Here is a 16,838-nt window from a genome sequence, read left to right as displayed (position 1 = left end):
TGAGAGTGTAGAAATTGAATGAATGTAGTTTGGTAGTAAGTGAGTGTTTACATAATGTAATGTTTTTCCTACTGCCCTTGACGTGTTGATTTTCGGTATTCGTGGTCTTTGTGTGGGATCTGTACCTGTATATTTAGTGAGTGTTTCCTGAAATATAAGTAATAGTGTATTAACTAAATGTATGTCTATGTTATCAGTGATGGATGAGGAAGTGCCTGCAGTATCATCAGTGGTAGTTGTTTTATGTGTGTTATTATCAATGCTTGTTGCTGGATTATCCTGACAGGTTACATGATCTTCATTAATGTTAAGTGTTTCTATCTGTTGATGTATTTGATCAGCAAGTTGTTTGATAAGTTCAAGTGTTGTTTGTGGGATAATGTTGTTGTACATAATTGTTCTTTTTTGATCAACAACTCTTTGTTTGGTGACAGTGTGGTGAAGATATTATTGTGTGAATCTATGGTGTAGTTGTTGTCTGTATGCTGTCATGTTTGTTTCGAGTTTCATGATGGTGTAGTAAGTACGGATGATAAACTCGTTCATTTCTGTTGTCCATTTCATCTGTTGGTGTGGTTTTCCAGCCTTTGTGGATGCATTGCCACAGAAACACCAAGGCTAGGTTGGTTCCTCACATCTGTTGAGGGCATTGCAGTAGCCATGCTTGGGTTGGCACTGCTTTTGCCACTGTTAACCAAGGGAGACTGTGGCCTATTTTTTAAACATGAGCCTCTGCCTAACCCACGAACGCAGACCTTGTTAACCCAGGTGACATCTGAGCTGGTATCATACTTTGATCTGGTTACTACGATTATGAATAACTCCACAGAATGTGGGTGTGGTCACCATTAGCTTCATTTCTCCCAATAGACATTACTGGCATGGTGTCCCTATCAGGAGCTTGTGCTCCAGCCTGCATTGCCCTATGGATCAGTAAAACTACTGGGCTCTCCCACCACGACCAGGTGGTGACCGTGGGAGAGATATTATTATTATTATGTTAGGTTTAGTGGGTTATACTCGGTTCACACCGATGGCTGTGTACTATGCCAGACCAGAGTCAAGGCATAGCAACCAAAACAAAACTAAGATTAAATAAGTATATCAGTGTCTGTATTCAAGAATTTCCTAATAATATGGCATGTATTCAATATAGTGGCCTTCTGTAGTGTGATGTATGTATTTCTCTTCAATTGTAATGCTCCCAGGCTTTTGTGTAGTGTGTGTGGTATCACACCCGTACAATAGAAAACGACAGGTGCAGGTACAATAAGCACCCTTTCCATCCTCCACAGATGCCTTATTTCCTGGGCAAGTTCTGTGTACTTACTGATTTTTTTAGTGCACGTGTTTTGTACAGTAAATGTTATTTTTATTTAAAAGTATATATTCTAACTATTCTAAATTAAAACAACATTTCTGATTTAGTACTAAATAAAATAAAATTCTTACTGTTTTACATGATATAACATCACAAGTAATTTCCATAATAGACTGCATTTTTTCTTCCATTTGTTCTTTCTTTTCCAAAACATTAAAATATTTATCTTGATTTTCTAAATCTTCCTGTTTTTAAACATTTCATAACAATTTTAAAATGATTTTTAAGTTTATTCATTGCAGAAAAAAAGTTACAAAATTATAACTTACCATTTCTACTTCGTGAGCATGCGATGACTTTCGATTAATAATTTCTTGAATTTTATTGGAGTTTAAATCAATGTTGTTCAGGCGACTTCTTTTAACTTCAGAATTTAAATTTTCTTTCAAATCTAATTATAATAAAAATGTTTCTATATTTAAATATAGACAGAAATCATGCAATAACTCTCATTAAAGAATACTGAGTAGCATACAACACTTATATCAACAAAAGTTTTTAGCAAATATAAAAAAATTAATTATATCCAAATTTATTTAATTAATTACTATACACATGCTATCTCTATATGTAAAAAGATCTTTTAAATGCCAATGAGAGTTAAATTTTCATTAACTCAAACACCACTGAAGATGCGACAAATAATCCCCTCTATCTCCCCCACCCCCTTGAATTCCATACACCAAAATTTAATAGCATCAATGCCCCTTATATAAAGTTAGCATGCCAAATTTTGTTCCTTAACCTTTACCCCCATCCTGAGATATTAAACAAAATAGATGCCAACACACACATGCAGAATTTTTTCTTTTTACTTCTTTGGGTTCAGGAGGCCTCAAAACACCAAGATTTGCAAAAGAACTGGAGACCAAATACTTTACATAACAGCCGGGAAAGTAAATGTATCGAGTAACAAAAAGGATCTTGTTTTGAACAATTTTTGCAATGTTCGTAAGTAACAAAGTAATTGAAAAAAGAAAAAATAGTTTTTGGAATGATTAACCAACTTTTAAGATACTCCACATTTGCTTCAAATATCATTAATGATATGCATTTGTGTTGTATCTAAATCATAATTGTAAAAACAAAATTCTTCTTATGTTATTATATAATTAAAAATAATTTTGTATAATGTTTTTTAAAATAATTAGTGATGTAATGAATATTCAGTTACTATTCGGTATTCAGCCAAATACCGAATACCTAAAAACAGGAGTAAGAAATAACAAAAACACAGTAAATTAATCATTTTGATATTTAGATATAATGTTTTCGAGTTAGTGTTGTTTGTTTATATTTATTTATAACTTATAACATGCACAAAATAAAAAAAAACATAATATTACTCACTTGTATTCACAATTTATAATTACAAAGATCAGCACACGTACACACCTATTCGTTCGAGAATCGTTGCACATCTGAGGGTCTGACCCTGCCTATCCTTCTTTTTAAGTGCTCGTCTTTGCTCTTTCCTTTCTCTTTCCTCTATCGCTCTAGTCCACGTATGCCTATGCATACATCATAATACACCCTAATGATACTTTCGATTCATCACTTTTCTGTCGTAGATTTCCCATTTTACAATTACGTGACTCATAGCCTGGTGATAATGGAGAAAAGAGACAGATGGTACATCGTTATAAGTCACAATTATAATTTCACAGATTCGAAACAGCTTGGTAGCCTGAACAACCCGAGGCTTTCACCCATGCATGCTAAGTGATTTTCATTACAAGCATTTAGCTTTCCGAAGTCTATCACAACAATTGTTTGGCATTCACGGCTGCGAATTTCGTGACAATAAGCTGCTCGACTTGTTTGAGGCAGCTTATTGAGTTGATAACATAATTGACTTGTTCGATCATGTTATCAACTCAATTTCATATTTATTTTCACATTTTCACTTTGCGGTCCTTCTCTGTTCTTCTTCCATTATTTACACATGTAGGTCATCACTTATCACATACTACCATGACGCTCTTGTCTGAACTGTCAAGAATTAATGCGATTGGCAAAGCATAGTGACAGTGGGCCAATAGAGAGCAGGGTCCTTGCCATAATGTGGTTTGCGTGCCAATTTTCATACAGGCTTTAATCAAGCCGAATAGTTTGGCCGAATATTCGGCCACGCTCCTGTTCGAATATTCGGTATTCGGCCTGAGGCCGAATATACTATTTGTTGCAACACTAAAAATAATAATAAAATATAAAAAATTTTACCTGTGCTAGTTTGGTTTAATCGCCTTTTAACTTTTTCTTGTACATCCGGAGACATTTTCTTCTTAACTTCATTCGGATTACTCGGGGAAATTTTACCATTTTCTTGAATAATATTAATAGCTTTGCGCTAAAATTTTAAATAATATACATTATTTATTTAAATTATACATTGTTTTCATCAATGTATAATTTTTATACATATACATGTGTTTTCATCAGTGTAAACAATTATATTTTTAAAGAAAAAAATCACTTACAAAAGAACTTTGTCAAAAAGAAAGTTATAAAAGCTAAAGTATGTTTAAACAACTTTTATTTTATAATCAAATAAAACAGAATTTTCCACAAAACAAAATTTTAATGGAAATTTTTTCAACAATAAATAAAAAGTTTTTAAATAAGTTTTATTTTGAAATATCTCAAAATTATATTTGCAAGAAAAGTTTGTTTTTTACATACGTCAAGAGATCTTTAGGTACATATAATAGTTGTTTTGAAAAACTGTAATGTTAATAATAATAAAATTAAGAATTCATTTAATTAAAAACTTGGTCCGATTTATTGTTAAAATAGCAATAAACTCAGAACTTCATTACTGGGCTGCAATTTTTAAAAATTCAAATTCCTACTGGCATCTGTCTGTTTCTCCTTCCTAAATCTTAAGAATGGAATCAGACAGACATAAGTTGAAACCAAACATGAAAAGTTTAACTGCAGGAGGTCCTGATAAACTATATATGAACTTCCAATTGGACCAGAAGTTGCATTATTTTGATTCAAAAATTTTCTGAACAGAGTTATATAGACGATTGGCATGACTCTACTGTTAACAGAAAAAGTATGATGTACAAGGGTAAGACACTACTAAAATTAAGAACATTGTGACAAAACATTGCTGTCTGGCATTGTGACAACATCCTAATAAATACGAGGGCTGTTCGGAAAGTTTGCGGCCTTGCCTATATGCGGCGCTGCGATCAATTTAATTTTTGGCGGGAATAATTCAGCCATCTTTGCTAAAGATACGATACCAATTTCCGCTTGATTTGTCAAAAAGTTTTGCCACGACAGCTTAGAGATAGTCAGTGTGCACATGCTTTGTCAAAAATGGAGGAGACGGAGACTCGTGCAGTCATAAAATACCTGACGAAAAAAAGGTTGACCGCATCTCAAATCAAAGCTGACATGGATGAAGTTTTAGGAGAGTCTGCTCCTTCGTACACCACTGTGAAAAAATGGACAGCCCTTTTTAAATCTGGCAGAGAAAGTGTGGAAGATGACCCTCGCAGCGGACGGCCGTCAACTGCTGTCACTGAAGAAAACATCGACAAAGTTCACGATTTGGTATTAGCAGATCGCCGTTTGAAAACGCGTGAGATAGCTGAGACAACAGGCATCTCTGTCGACCGAGTGCACCACATCCTAACCGAAGATTTGGGTATGACGAAGGTCTCAGCAAGGTGGGTGCCGCATCTGCTGACCGCCGAGCCAAAACGTGTTCACACTTTGATGTCAAAGGAGTGTTTGGACTTCTACCAGAAAAACCCACAAGATTTCTTGCATCGGTTTGTGACTACTGACGAAACGTGGATCCATTACTACACTCCTGAAACAAAAGAACAGTCGAAGCAATGGAAACACCACAGTTCGCCACCACCAAAGAAGGCAAAGACAGTTCCATCAGCGGGTAAAGTGATGGCCTCGGTTTTTTGGGATGCTAAAGGCATCATCTTTATTGACTACCTAGAAAGAGGAAAGACCATTAATGCTGTCTATTACTGTGAACTTTTGGAAAAACTGAAGAAAGAAATCGAAGAAAAGAGGCCACACTTGAAGAAGAAAAAAGTTCTGTTCCACCACGATAATGCACCTGCACATTCCGCCAGAATCACTGAACAAAAGATAAACGAACTTCGCTTCCAATTAGTTCCACATCCACCGTACTCACCTGATTTGGCCCCCAGTGACTTCCACCTTTTTCCAAACCTAAAAAAATTCTTGGCTGGAAAGAGATTCCACTCAAATGACGAAGTCATCTCTGAAGTGAATGAGTATTTTGCACACCTTGACAAATCGACCTATTGTGATGGCATAAAAAAGCTAGAACATTGCTGGAATAAGTGCATTGCTAACAGAGGAAATTACATTGAAAAATAAAGTTTTAACATTATTTTGTTTGTTTTTCTATGTGAGGCCACGAACTTTCCGAACAGCCCTCGTAACTGCTTGTTTATTATTCCTTTACATCTTATTGTTCTTGTTATTTTAACATTTCAAATTCATGTTAAACTGTTTCTAACGATCAAGTCCACTGACTCAATAGAATTCCTCTGTGTGTTCAGATAATCTATAATTTAAAGTCGGAGCAGGGGTGGTTCCTCATAGCAAATTAATTTTACAAACAATTTTAGCTTCAAAGCATTTTGTGCATCTCTTTCACTCACAATAAGTCTTTTTTAATGAAGGTAGGAAGCATGTAAAGCTAAAATTTCCAATTATACGTAATTTTGTATTTGAAATGAACTTTTCATATTTTATTTATTTATTTATTAAATCAACCTATAGGAAGTCCCAATAACAGGTCTGTTTATATAACAATAATACAAAGGAGTATAACGTGCTAAAAAAATTAGAACATTACACTTCACCCCTCCACATACACCAGGAAGATTTATAACAAAAAAATTGAGAATGTAAAACATAATTCCCACATTAATCTTAAGCATTCAATATTAAACTACTTGAATAAGTAAATGCCAAAACTGTTATTTAGAACTAAATAAATCCAATTGCTTTCTCAAGCAATTATAGAATGCCATCAGTTTATGAACAGATACATTTTGAGCAATATTAGATTTGTACAAAGAAATTTTAAATCTAAAATGATTCTTACTAGTTATAGGTACTTGCAAAAATTATTAAAAAATCATTTAAGAATAAAATTTTAAATATACTTTTAAAACTATATTACTATTAAAAGTTAATACTAACATGTTTAATGAACATTATTATAATAAAAGTAACATATCTAATATTTAACAAATTATTAATAAAAATGTTTACCTTATTATAAATATGTTTTTATACTTACTTTAGCAATTTCTGCAGAAAGAACTTTTGTTTTCTGTTGTGTTAATTCTAAAGTAATGAACCCTCCTGGATTAATATTGCGTCCTAGACATGGTAAGCCACTGGGATGTTGAGGTTTATTCAAGGAATTCGTTAAGATATTTTTGTTTTTTATCTGCTGTTTTGTTTCTTCTAATTGTCGTTTGTGCATTTTTAATAATTCCTTTGGAGTAATAGATTTAATTTCACCCACATTTGTAACTGTGAAAGTCAATTCAGTTGTTAAAATTTTTAATTTAAATTAATATTTTAAATTACTGAGGAGTATATTAAAAAAAATATCAACAATGTAATATTTAGTTAATGTAAGTGATTATTTTACAAATTTATGCAGATTAACAGTTAAATAATTTTATTTATTTTAAAACTTAACATACACATCAATAAAGTTCATAAGAAATGTAGTAGTATATATTATAATTTAATGTAAAAAGTGAAATGATGATTTGAAAACATCTTCAAATAATTTCATATCTTATAATTTCAGATTATTTTCACTTATTCATTGTTATTTTATACAGTAGAGCATCATTACTCAAAAAATTTATTAACTAAAATTGTCTTCAGAGAGTACTAATTCCAGAAATTACAAAATTTTTATATAATAATGCTCATCAGCAAGCTTCTCAGGCCCACCATTGAGCCAGCTCATTATCAATATTACTGTTAAGGTTTTATTTATCACAGTACAAATAGAAATGCATTTATATAAACTAATAAACATTATTCTTAATTATGCTTTATAAAACATATACAGTAAAACCTCACTAAGTCAAACTGAGTTAACTTGAAGTTGCATTAACTCAAAGCTACCTAAAGGTCCTGGACACAGTATATACAGTTTTCCATATAATACAGTCTTGTTAAATCAAAATTGCTGATACTTTTAACTTTAACCTATTTTCCCGTATACCCTACACTCTTCAATAAGTATGTGATCTTTATTTTCTCTTATATTCCATGTAAATACAGATTATTAAGATAAACAAACATTATGACTCCATCCTGAAGACAACAACACATAATTACAGCCTCATATCTACAACCTATTACTGATACATGTTACCACCACTGATTGGGACACAATGGGACAACTTGTTAATGCCCTCAAAAGTGCCATAAACAGTATATATCTGTGTATGTACTGTTTATGTATTACACTGCAATCATGCTGTGAACAGATTGTTGAGAAACATCTTGATAATGGGAAATTTATGGCCAGAGAAATCTGAGAAAATCAGATTAACTTAACTCAAAGTCAGAATCTTTTTACCCCTTAAACTTTGACTTAATGAGAGTTTTACAAAACTGTAAAATAAAATTTCATAAATTTTAACAATCTTAGAAATATTATCAATAGAATAATCATCTGGCACAATATCATCCCAGACGCATAGTGAGGCTATGGCCAATGTGACCCAGGCCATACGTGCTAATTTTACATATAGGCACAAATATTGAAATTTATAACTTTAAAAGGTCAAAGTGACACACAATGGTGTTCTAAATTAAACTGTGTATCTGCACTAAAAACACAATTTAAAGAGATATGATATATCAATAATAAAATTTAATAAGATCTGTCTTTTGGTGCAGATAGTGTTAGTGGTGCAAAAGAACTTTTGTTTCATCTTAAGTCTTATAAATCTGTTTTTATGCTGTTTATGAAGGAAAAACTATTGATACAGATAAATACAGTAAATTTACAACTGCAAAAGAGACCAAGATATTTGTCGAACATCCATTCTTTTGAAAGAATTAACAAATTATTTTAAAAATTTCAGAAACAATGGTTTTCAAGAGATTAGTATGAAGTGCCAGCAAAAATGCCAAGTGCTACATATTGAATCTGAAATGACTGAAAAATGGAAAAAGAAGTTAAAATTGTTGTCAAGTGAATCAAGTAATTTGAATATGATTATTACTGCTGAAGAAGAACTAAATTGATTAGTTTTAGAAATTGTCGACATAATTCTTTTGCAACTTACTGACTGCTTTGAGCGCATTCATACAAAATCATTGCTCTTTTCTTTCATAATGGGAAAAGGTTTAGTTTTGTTAACTTCAGAAGACTTGACAAAAGCTGTCAAAGATTGTTGCAATAAATATGATAAATTAGATGCTTTATGCTTAATAAATGAGTTGAAATTTTTTAAGAATGAAGCACAAGTTTTATTTACTGATTTGGAAAATATGTATCACTGAGATTTTTCAGGGCAATGTAAATTAAGAATTATGTAAAACTTAACCTAACACAGTAATATGTTAATGTTAATTATTATGTTAATAGTTAGTTTACAGGTAACAATTGCTTCAGGAGAACAGAGTTTTGGTAAATTAAAAATTTTAAAAATGATTTCAGATTAAAAATGAGTCAGAAACGTCTGACCAATTTGAAGTACTTTATCAATAGAATCTGAAATGTTTTGTGAAGAAAATGTCAACAATGTAATTGATAATTTTGTTCAAAGAAAAGCTTGGAAAATAAAATTATTGTAAAAAATGTTTTATTGTATTGAAATAAAAAGTATAAAAATATCTGAATTTTTTTTAGAATGGAGCAATTTTTTTTCTTGGCCATAGGTGCCAAAATTCCTCACTATGTCTCTGTATTATCCATTTATTATTGGTTTTGTTTTTTTGTGGTGTAGTAAACACTAGTATTGTGTTTTATTGTTAAAAATCTACCAACTCCAACTCCGACTCCGACTTTTCCTTATCATTCGACTCTGACTCCGGCTAAAACACCAAAACTCCACGACTCCGGCTCCGACTCCGACTCAACAGCCCTGCCAGGACTGTGGAAGTCGCGTAAAAATCTACCGACTCCAACTCCGACTTTTCCTTACCATCTGACTCCGACTAAAACATCAAAACTCCACGACTCTGACTCCACAGCCCTGGTTTTATTCCAAAGACACGTGGCAAATTTTCCATCAAATTCCTTTATTAGTTGATTTCCATCAAATTCCTTTATTAGTATTGGTTTTGTTTTTCTTATTATTTAGTAAAATCATAATCAAGTTATTTAATTAAAAAAATCTTAATAAAATGATTGTAACAGCAATAATACAGTGAAATGTTTTATATGTTGAATATAATATATTTACTTTTCAAAGAAGAACATTTCTATGATCATCAGTTAAAGATGAAAAAATAACTTTTTCTAAGAGATAAAAATCTTAAGAAACAAAATAGTTAAATTCTCATCAAAGAAATAATCTAAGAAATAGTATAGAATTTACCTTTATTATTTTCATCTTTAATTAAATGTCTTAAGAAGTTACGAGAACCAGCAGATGGAATGCTCAATTTTTCTCCCCTAAAAAATATAATATAAATGAATAAAATAATTTTCTTATTTAATTAATTACTATACACATGCTATCTCTATATGTAAAAAGATCTTTTAAATGCCAATGAGAGTTAAATTTTCATTAACTCAAACACCACTGAAGATGCGACAAATAATCCCCTCTATCTCCCCAACCCCCTTGAGTTCCATACACCAAAATTTAATAGCATCAATGCCCCTTATATAAAAGTTAGCATGCCAAATTTTGTTCCTTAACCTTTACCCCCATCCTGAGATATTAAACAAAATAGATGCCAACACACACATGCAGAATTTTTTCTTTTTACTTCTTTGGGTTCAGGAGGCCTCAAAACACCAAGATTTGCAAAAGAACTGGAGACCAAATACTTTACATAACAGCCGGGAAAGTAAATGTATCGAGTAACAAAAAGGATCTTGTTTTGAACAATTTTTGCAATGTTCGTAAGTAACAAAGTAATTGAAAAAAGAAAAAATAGTTTTTGGAATGATTAACCAACTTTTAAGATACTCCACATTTGCTTCAAATATCATTAATGATATGCATTTGTGTTGTATCTAAATCATAATTGTAAAAANAGAAATAATCTAAGAAATAGTATAGAATTTACCTTTATTATTTTCATCTTTAATTAAATGTCTTAAGAAGTTACGAGAACCAGCAGATGGAATGCTCAATTTTTCTCCCCTAAAAAATATAATATAAATGAATAAAATAATTTTCTTATTTAATTAATTATATAACAAAAAATATGCTTTATGATATTACATATTAAATAAGAGAAATCAGTATTTTGTGATGTTCACCTTTGTTGAATTAGATTAAATTATAGACTGGCTTCATATTTGTACAATACAACCTAAGTAATGTGTCAGGGATAAGAATTAAAAGAATGCTGAATTAAAGAATAAATGATAAATATACCAAGATAGAATTATGAACACACACACAGTTTGTATATGTAATCAGGTGTTTATATAGAAATACAATCCATATTATTCAAAATGTAAGTTTAAACAAATGAATAAATATGCTCTATTTCTGAAAAAAAAGCATTATTTTTATGTTTCTGTTTCTTTTAAACTTCTTCCAAATGTTTGCAATAGTAAATGCTGTATGGTGCCTACTTCAGATTGATTTTCAAATCAATCAATGAATCTGCAGCATCTTTATGATTTACTACTGTCAAAAACTACACAGTTGATTATTCTTTGACACTATCTATAATTTCATTCTCCTCTAAACATTGTTAATTCATTCCTTGTCATTAAAAAGCTCATACCTATTGCCAAAGCAATCAATTTCCAGCTATTCATTTACCACATTTTCTTTGACATTTTTAAAATTGGAAATTTGCATAATTAAATCCTGTGTTGAAGTATAGAATCTTTTGTATTTAATTTTCTATAGTAATTTCATTAGAACTCATTTCAGCAATTCTGTAGAGTTGTAGAGGATGTTATTCTAACATCTGGCAATACAGTAAATTGGATCTTTAACATGAATTTTCTCCAAAACTGTTGAATATCAGCATTACTTTCTATTATTACATTTTGAATGAAGGTACATCCATAACACCATTTAAAATTTTCAATTACCATGGGTCCTTGATCAATGAATTGAATCAAAGATGTTGTATTAGCTATTATCTTACTGTTCTCTGATATCCATCCAGTCTGTTGGAGTATTGTTCATTAATAGTAAAGTTTTAACAGACACAAAGTAACGAAGACAAGCAACAGTTTACTATAAAGAAGCTAGTCAATCCATCGTAATCAACTTCAAAGTAAAAAATGGCAAAAACTCCTGCAATTGATATCGATCTGTGAACGACTTACTCCTGCGTTGGAGTATTTCAATATGAGAAGGTGGAAATCATCGCTAACGACCAAGGAAACAGAACCACTCCCAGTTACATAGCATTTACCAATACCAAGAGGTTAATCAGTGATGCTGCAAAGAATCAAGTAGCCATGAATCCCAGTAACACTGTCTTTGATGCGAAACTTTTGATAGGAAGACGTTTTGACGATACCTCAGTGCAAGCTGATATAAAACATTGGCCATTCGAAGTAATTAACAATGCCAGTAAACCAAAAATTAAGGTAGAATACAAGGGCAAAACAAAAACTTTCTTTCCTGAGGAAATTTCCTCTATGGTATTGGAGATAGCAAAAATGAAGGAGATAGCAGAAGCTTACTTAGGAAAGACCGTCACCAATGCTGTCGTAACTGTACCCACTTATTTTAATGACACTCAGAGGCAGGCCACTAAGGATGCCAGCACAACTGCCGGATTGAATGTTCTCAGGATAATCAACAAACCCACTGCGGCTGCCATTGCTTATGGACTTGACAAAAAGGTTACTAGAGAAAGAAATGTTCTCATTTTTGACCTTGGTAGTGGCACTTTTGATGTATCCTGTTTAACAATTGAAGAAGGTATTTTTGAAGTGAAATCCACAGCTGGTAACACTCACTTGGGTGGTGAAGATTTTGATAACAGAATGGTTAATCATTTTATTCAAGAGTTCAAATGTAAGCACAAAAAAGATATCACCCAAAACAAATAAGCCCTGTGGAGATTGAGAACTGCCTGTGAAAGAGCAAAGAGAACACTTTCATTGGGGACTCAAGCAAGCATTGAACTTGACTCTTTGTTTGAAGGCATAGACTTCTACTCGACAATCACTAGAGCTAGATTCGAAGAACTCAATGCTGACTTGTTCCGCGGTACTCTAGAACCTATAGAAAAAGCTCTCAGGGATGCAAAGTTAGATAAAAGCCAAATACACGACATTGTTTTAGTAGGTGGTTCTACTAGAATTCCAAAAATCCAGAAATTATTGCAGGACTTCTTTAATGGCAAAGATCTTAACAAAAGTATTAATCCAGATGAAGCTATTGCCTATGGTGCTGCAGTTCAGGCTGCCATTCTGAAATGATGTCAAATCTGAACAAGTGCAAGATTTAAATCTCTGACACTAATTGTAAAGCTGTAGAGAGATCATTCACTGTCCATCCAACTACTTGTCTGATTATGGTACCACAGGCAACAACTTTATATTGACATTTTAAAACCACCTAGTTTCCTTTGAAAAAATAACAATGGCTTCCCTAACAACAAGTGGCACGTGATGATTCTCACTGAATTTGCTCATACCATCACAACAATTCTTTCTTTTTCTTACTTTGTATACAGGAGTTGAAGTTTTGGATGATGATGGAGTTTTTGTGGAAGTGCTTTCTAAGTTAACTTGCGGGTTGTTGTTAAATTCAGCGCTGCGAACAGCACTTCTAAGCAATGCCGCTGAGAGCGTTGTTAAACTCATTTTCTTGAAGCGCTGCGCGCAGCGAACTTCTCAGCGATTTCACTGGTTCGAGGTTAAATCTGCAGCGATCGAACGAGGTGCTTTTTGCGCTTAAACAAAATGGCAGCCACCAGAATGGAATTCGTCGAATTTGTTTACGAGAACTTAAAAATTGAACTAAAAGTTGATTCNTTTCCTTTGAAAAAATAACAATGGCTTCCCTAACAACAAGTGGCACATGATGATTCTCACTGAATTTGCTCATACCATCACAACAATTCTTTCTTTTTCTTACTTTGTATACAGGAGTTGAAGTTTTGGATGATGATGGAGTTTTTGTGGAAGTGCTTTCCAAGTTAACTTGCGGGTTGTTGTTAAATTCAGCGCTGCGAACAGCGCTTCTAAGCGATGCCGCTGAGAGCGTTGTTAAACTCATTTTCTTGAAGCGCTGCGCGCAGCGAACTTCTCAGCAATTTCACTGGTTCGAGGTTAAATCTGCAGCGATCGAACGAGGTGCTTTTTGTTCTTAAACAAAATGGCAGCCACCAGAATGGAATTCGTCGAATTTGTTTACGAGAACTTAAAAATTGAACTAAAAGTTGATTCTTCAATTAAACGTCGTTTAGAAAATGGTAAGTTATTGTTTTTCATAACGCTTTATTAATTACACGAAATAAACTCGAAATTCACACAAAAAATTATATATTAAAGTTTGTGTAAAAGACTGTACAGGCATACTTTTTACATAATTGGTTTGATAAATTACATTATACAAATAATAATCACTTTCTACGCAATATTAGTATCTTAAAAGTAATTCCAACGTGATATTATTAAGAATTGCTGTAAACTAGGCTATATCATAAGCAAATTGCTATGAATGGTATAAATAAAGGCTTACATATCCTTTAATTTATAGGACTTTATACACGTGTATTTTCCAAAAAAGAAAAAAAAATGCATTTTGGATTTATAGTCTCTCATCAGTTGGAACATAATATTCAAATGTATACAATAACCAATTTATTACCCCTTGTGATAAAGGTTACCTTGAACAGTTACAGTTAAAATTACAATTAAATTGTATAAATTAGTTTTATTATGAATTGGAGGGTATGATAAGCATTTATAGCATTAATAATAGTAAAACTAGTTTAAAGTAATTAAAAAGGACAAGTCATTTGTTTAGTTCCTATCAAACAACAAAAGTTCATGTTCTTTTATGGTTTTCAGATCATGATTTCATTCCTCGGTTTTTTGAAGAACTGATATATGAGAGGGGAATGAGAGAACAGATTGGTTTACCAGAAGATGTTGATATTAATTCAATAAGACTGGCCAGCAAATCACACGAGGAGGGAGAATCAGGTATGTATATGTTTATATACATCAGTATATACATGTATATACTAATACACTATAAATAATAGTTGTTCTTTCATATTGTTGCAGGAGACTTCTCTTGGACTGATTCCTCCACGCGGTTGTTGATAACAACACGATTAAATATGGACGATGAATTCAGAAAACCCATAAGAAAAACAAAATTATGGGATTCAATATCAAAAAAGATGGAAAATCATGGTTACACTATTTCTCCCAGTGACTGTGATAAGAAATGGAGAAATCTGAAGACGACATATAAAAGAAATAGAGATAAGGCAAAACAACACACTGGGGAATCTGCCATTACCTGGCCATACTTCAAGTTACTGGACCAGGAACTTGGATCTAGAGTGGACATCAATCCTCCAGAAGAAAGTATCATTTCTTCTGAACCATGCGTGGAGCAGATCCCATCTCCCAGTGAACTTTCAAGCAGTTCGTCAGGATTGCCTGCCCACTCTGAATGTGATGTGGCAGCAGTACATCTCCCTTCAATAAATTCTTTTCGGAATCACACAAATTTAAAAAGAAAAAGAAAAGAAAATCCTCCAGAGTGGTTTCAAGCTTGGGCCAGTAAGCAAGAACAAGAAAAGAAAGAGGATCGTGAGAGAGAAGATCAGCGCTGGCAGGAATTTAAAGAGATCGAAGAAAAGCGTTTGAAACAAGAGAAAGAATGTGAAGAGAAGAGAGTAAACATGATGAGTTCTCTTCTAAATGTATTGCAAAAAATTGCAGAAAAATAAAATAACAATATGTGAATTCATTGCATCTGATTTGTTTTATTTACAATAATTTTTACATTTGATATTTTTAATCTTTGCTCAATTTTTACATTTCCCCCAATTATTTAACTTTAGTATAATTCAATGAATTGTATAAGTGAGAATAACATTTATTAAACAATTTCATATAACTAATGAGAAAATGATAAAATTGTACATAAAATTTTAAATTTATATGATTTTACACATATATTTTAATAAAGTTTCTGATAATAAAGGCTAATAAATACATTTCTAACACACCGGTTTCATACATGCTGGGTTGATCAGCCAGTTTCAAATATATTATTGTATTAAAAACAAATTTCGTCTAGTCTCCTCGTCATTGTATCCTTACACTAGATTATCACTTTCTTGTGAATTGTCTCCTATACTACTATTTTGTAGTCTCATGACACCATAAAGATAATCAGCAATAGCATCCCTCTTATTATTTGCTGCATTAGTTGAATGTTGGCTTGGGTGAGGCTGGAAAGGAGTGAAATGTTTATCCTCATCTGGACTAACATCACTTTGTAGAATACAAAGATTATGTAAAACACAAGCAGTAAGAATAATTTTAGTTAAGTATTGCTTGTTTCTTACGAACAAAAATTTCAGTCGACGAAAGCGTCCAAACAGATCACCATATGCTTGTTCTATTACTATGCGAGATGAACTTAGTCTTTTATTAAAATATTTCTGTTTGGAATTCAGATGTCCATTGTCCTTGTAAGGAACCATCAAATATGTCTCTAGTGGGTATGCTGAGTCACCAAGTAAATGGCAGTTCTCTGGGAGTGGGAGAGTTTTATTTGATAACCCAATCCCTACATCACTGTTTCGCCACACCCTTGCATCATGTGCAGATCCCGGCCAGCCAGCATAAACTGCAGTAAACATTTTGTCACTTCTGCAGATCCCTTGAAGTATGACTGCAGTGCACTGCTTCCTGCTGTAATATTCTTGCTTTTCATGATGACAAACTGTTACTTGTATTAATGTCCCATCAACACATCCAAAGACATTTGGAAAGCTGTTTCTGCCCCTTAATGATGAAAAGTTTTTTACCACTTCTTGGCCATTTAATGAAAATTTCTTTTAAATTACAAACACCTTTACAAAATACTATAAACAACCTATGAGCATGTCCTTTATCTAGTCCAAAACGGTCACCTACGCCTCTAAAGGATTCCTGATTTCCTAAAATCCATAAGGACAATAGGACAACCTTTTCTTTTTTTACCTCTATAATGGATGACCGTCCAATTTTCTTCGTTTCTTTTAAATTCAGAATCTGGCAAAGGTATTC

At 32.4% G+C, this 16,838-nt stretch overlaps 3 protein-coding genes and 1 pseudogene across 7 annotated transcripts in view; 3 read left to right on the top strand and 1 right to left on the bottom strand.

The window, feature by feature from the left end:
• LOC111628446 overlaps positions 1-9,215 on the top strand; it is a 19,936-nt gene extending 10,721 nt beyond the window's left edge. For 2 of the 3 annotated variants that reach the window (XM_023372239.1, XM_023372238.1), the window contains one exon: positions 8,518-9,148. In XM_023372239.1, coding sequence (XP_023228007.1) covers positions 8,518-8,541 — 24 coding nt within the window. In that variant the 3' untranslated portion in view covers positions 8,542-9,148. Of the gene's footprint in view, positions 1-8,517 lie in introns of all 3 variants that reach the window. The other variant, XR_002757177.1, reaches the window with a different exon arrangement.
• LOC111628442 (protein MCM10 homolog) overlaps positions 1-16,838 on the bottom strand; it is a 69,639-nt gene that overhangs the window by 4,475 nt on the left and 48,326 nt on the right. For all 3 annotated transcript variants that reach the window (XM_023372233.1, XM_023372232.1, XM_023372231.1), the window contains exons 10-14: positions 10,679-10,755; positions 6,696-6,934; positions 3,605-3,731; positions 1,651-1,772; positions 1,453-1,566 (exon numbers count right to left, since the gene is read on the bottom strand). In XM_023372233.1, coding sequence (XP_023228001.1) covers positions 1,453-1,566; positions 1,651-1,772; positions 3,605-3,731; positions 6,696-6,934; positions 10,679-10,755 — 679 coding nt within the window. The remainder of the gene's footprint in view (positions 1-1,452; positions 1,567-1,650; positions 1,773-3,604; positions 3,732-6,695; positions 6,935-10,678; positions 10,756-16,838) is intronic.
• LOC111628443 lies at positions 11,862-13,013 on the top strand (annotated as a pseudogene).
• Positions 14,178-15,879, top strand: LOC111628444 (trihelix transcription factor GT-3b-like). The gene is made up of 2 exons (XM_023372234.1): positions 14,178-14,747; positions 14,832-15,879. Exons 1-2 carry the CDS (start codon positions 14,663-14,665, stop codon positions 15,506-15,508), a joined length of 762 nt encoding a protein of 253 aa, XP_023228002.1. The 5' UTR covers positions 14,178-14,662; the 3' UTR covers positions 15,509-15,879.

This window comes from Centruroides sculpturatus, unplaced genomic scaffold (genome assembly GCF_000671375.1).
Source record: "Centruroides sculpturatus isolate CEXI.00-Female unplaced genomic scaffold, Cexi_2.0 scaffold320, whole genome shotgun sequence".
In the NCBI taxonomy this organism is placed as follows: Eukaryota; Metazoa; Arthropoda; class Arachnida; order Scorpiones; family Buthidae; genus Centruroides; species Centruroides sculpturatus.
This window is presented reverse-complemented; position numbering and strand designations above follow the sequence as displayed.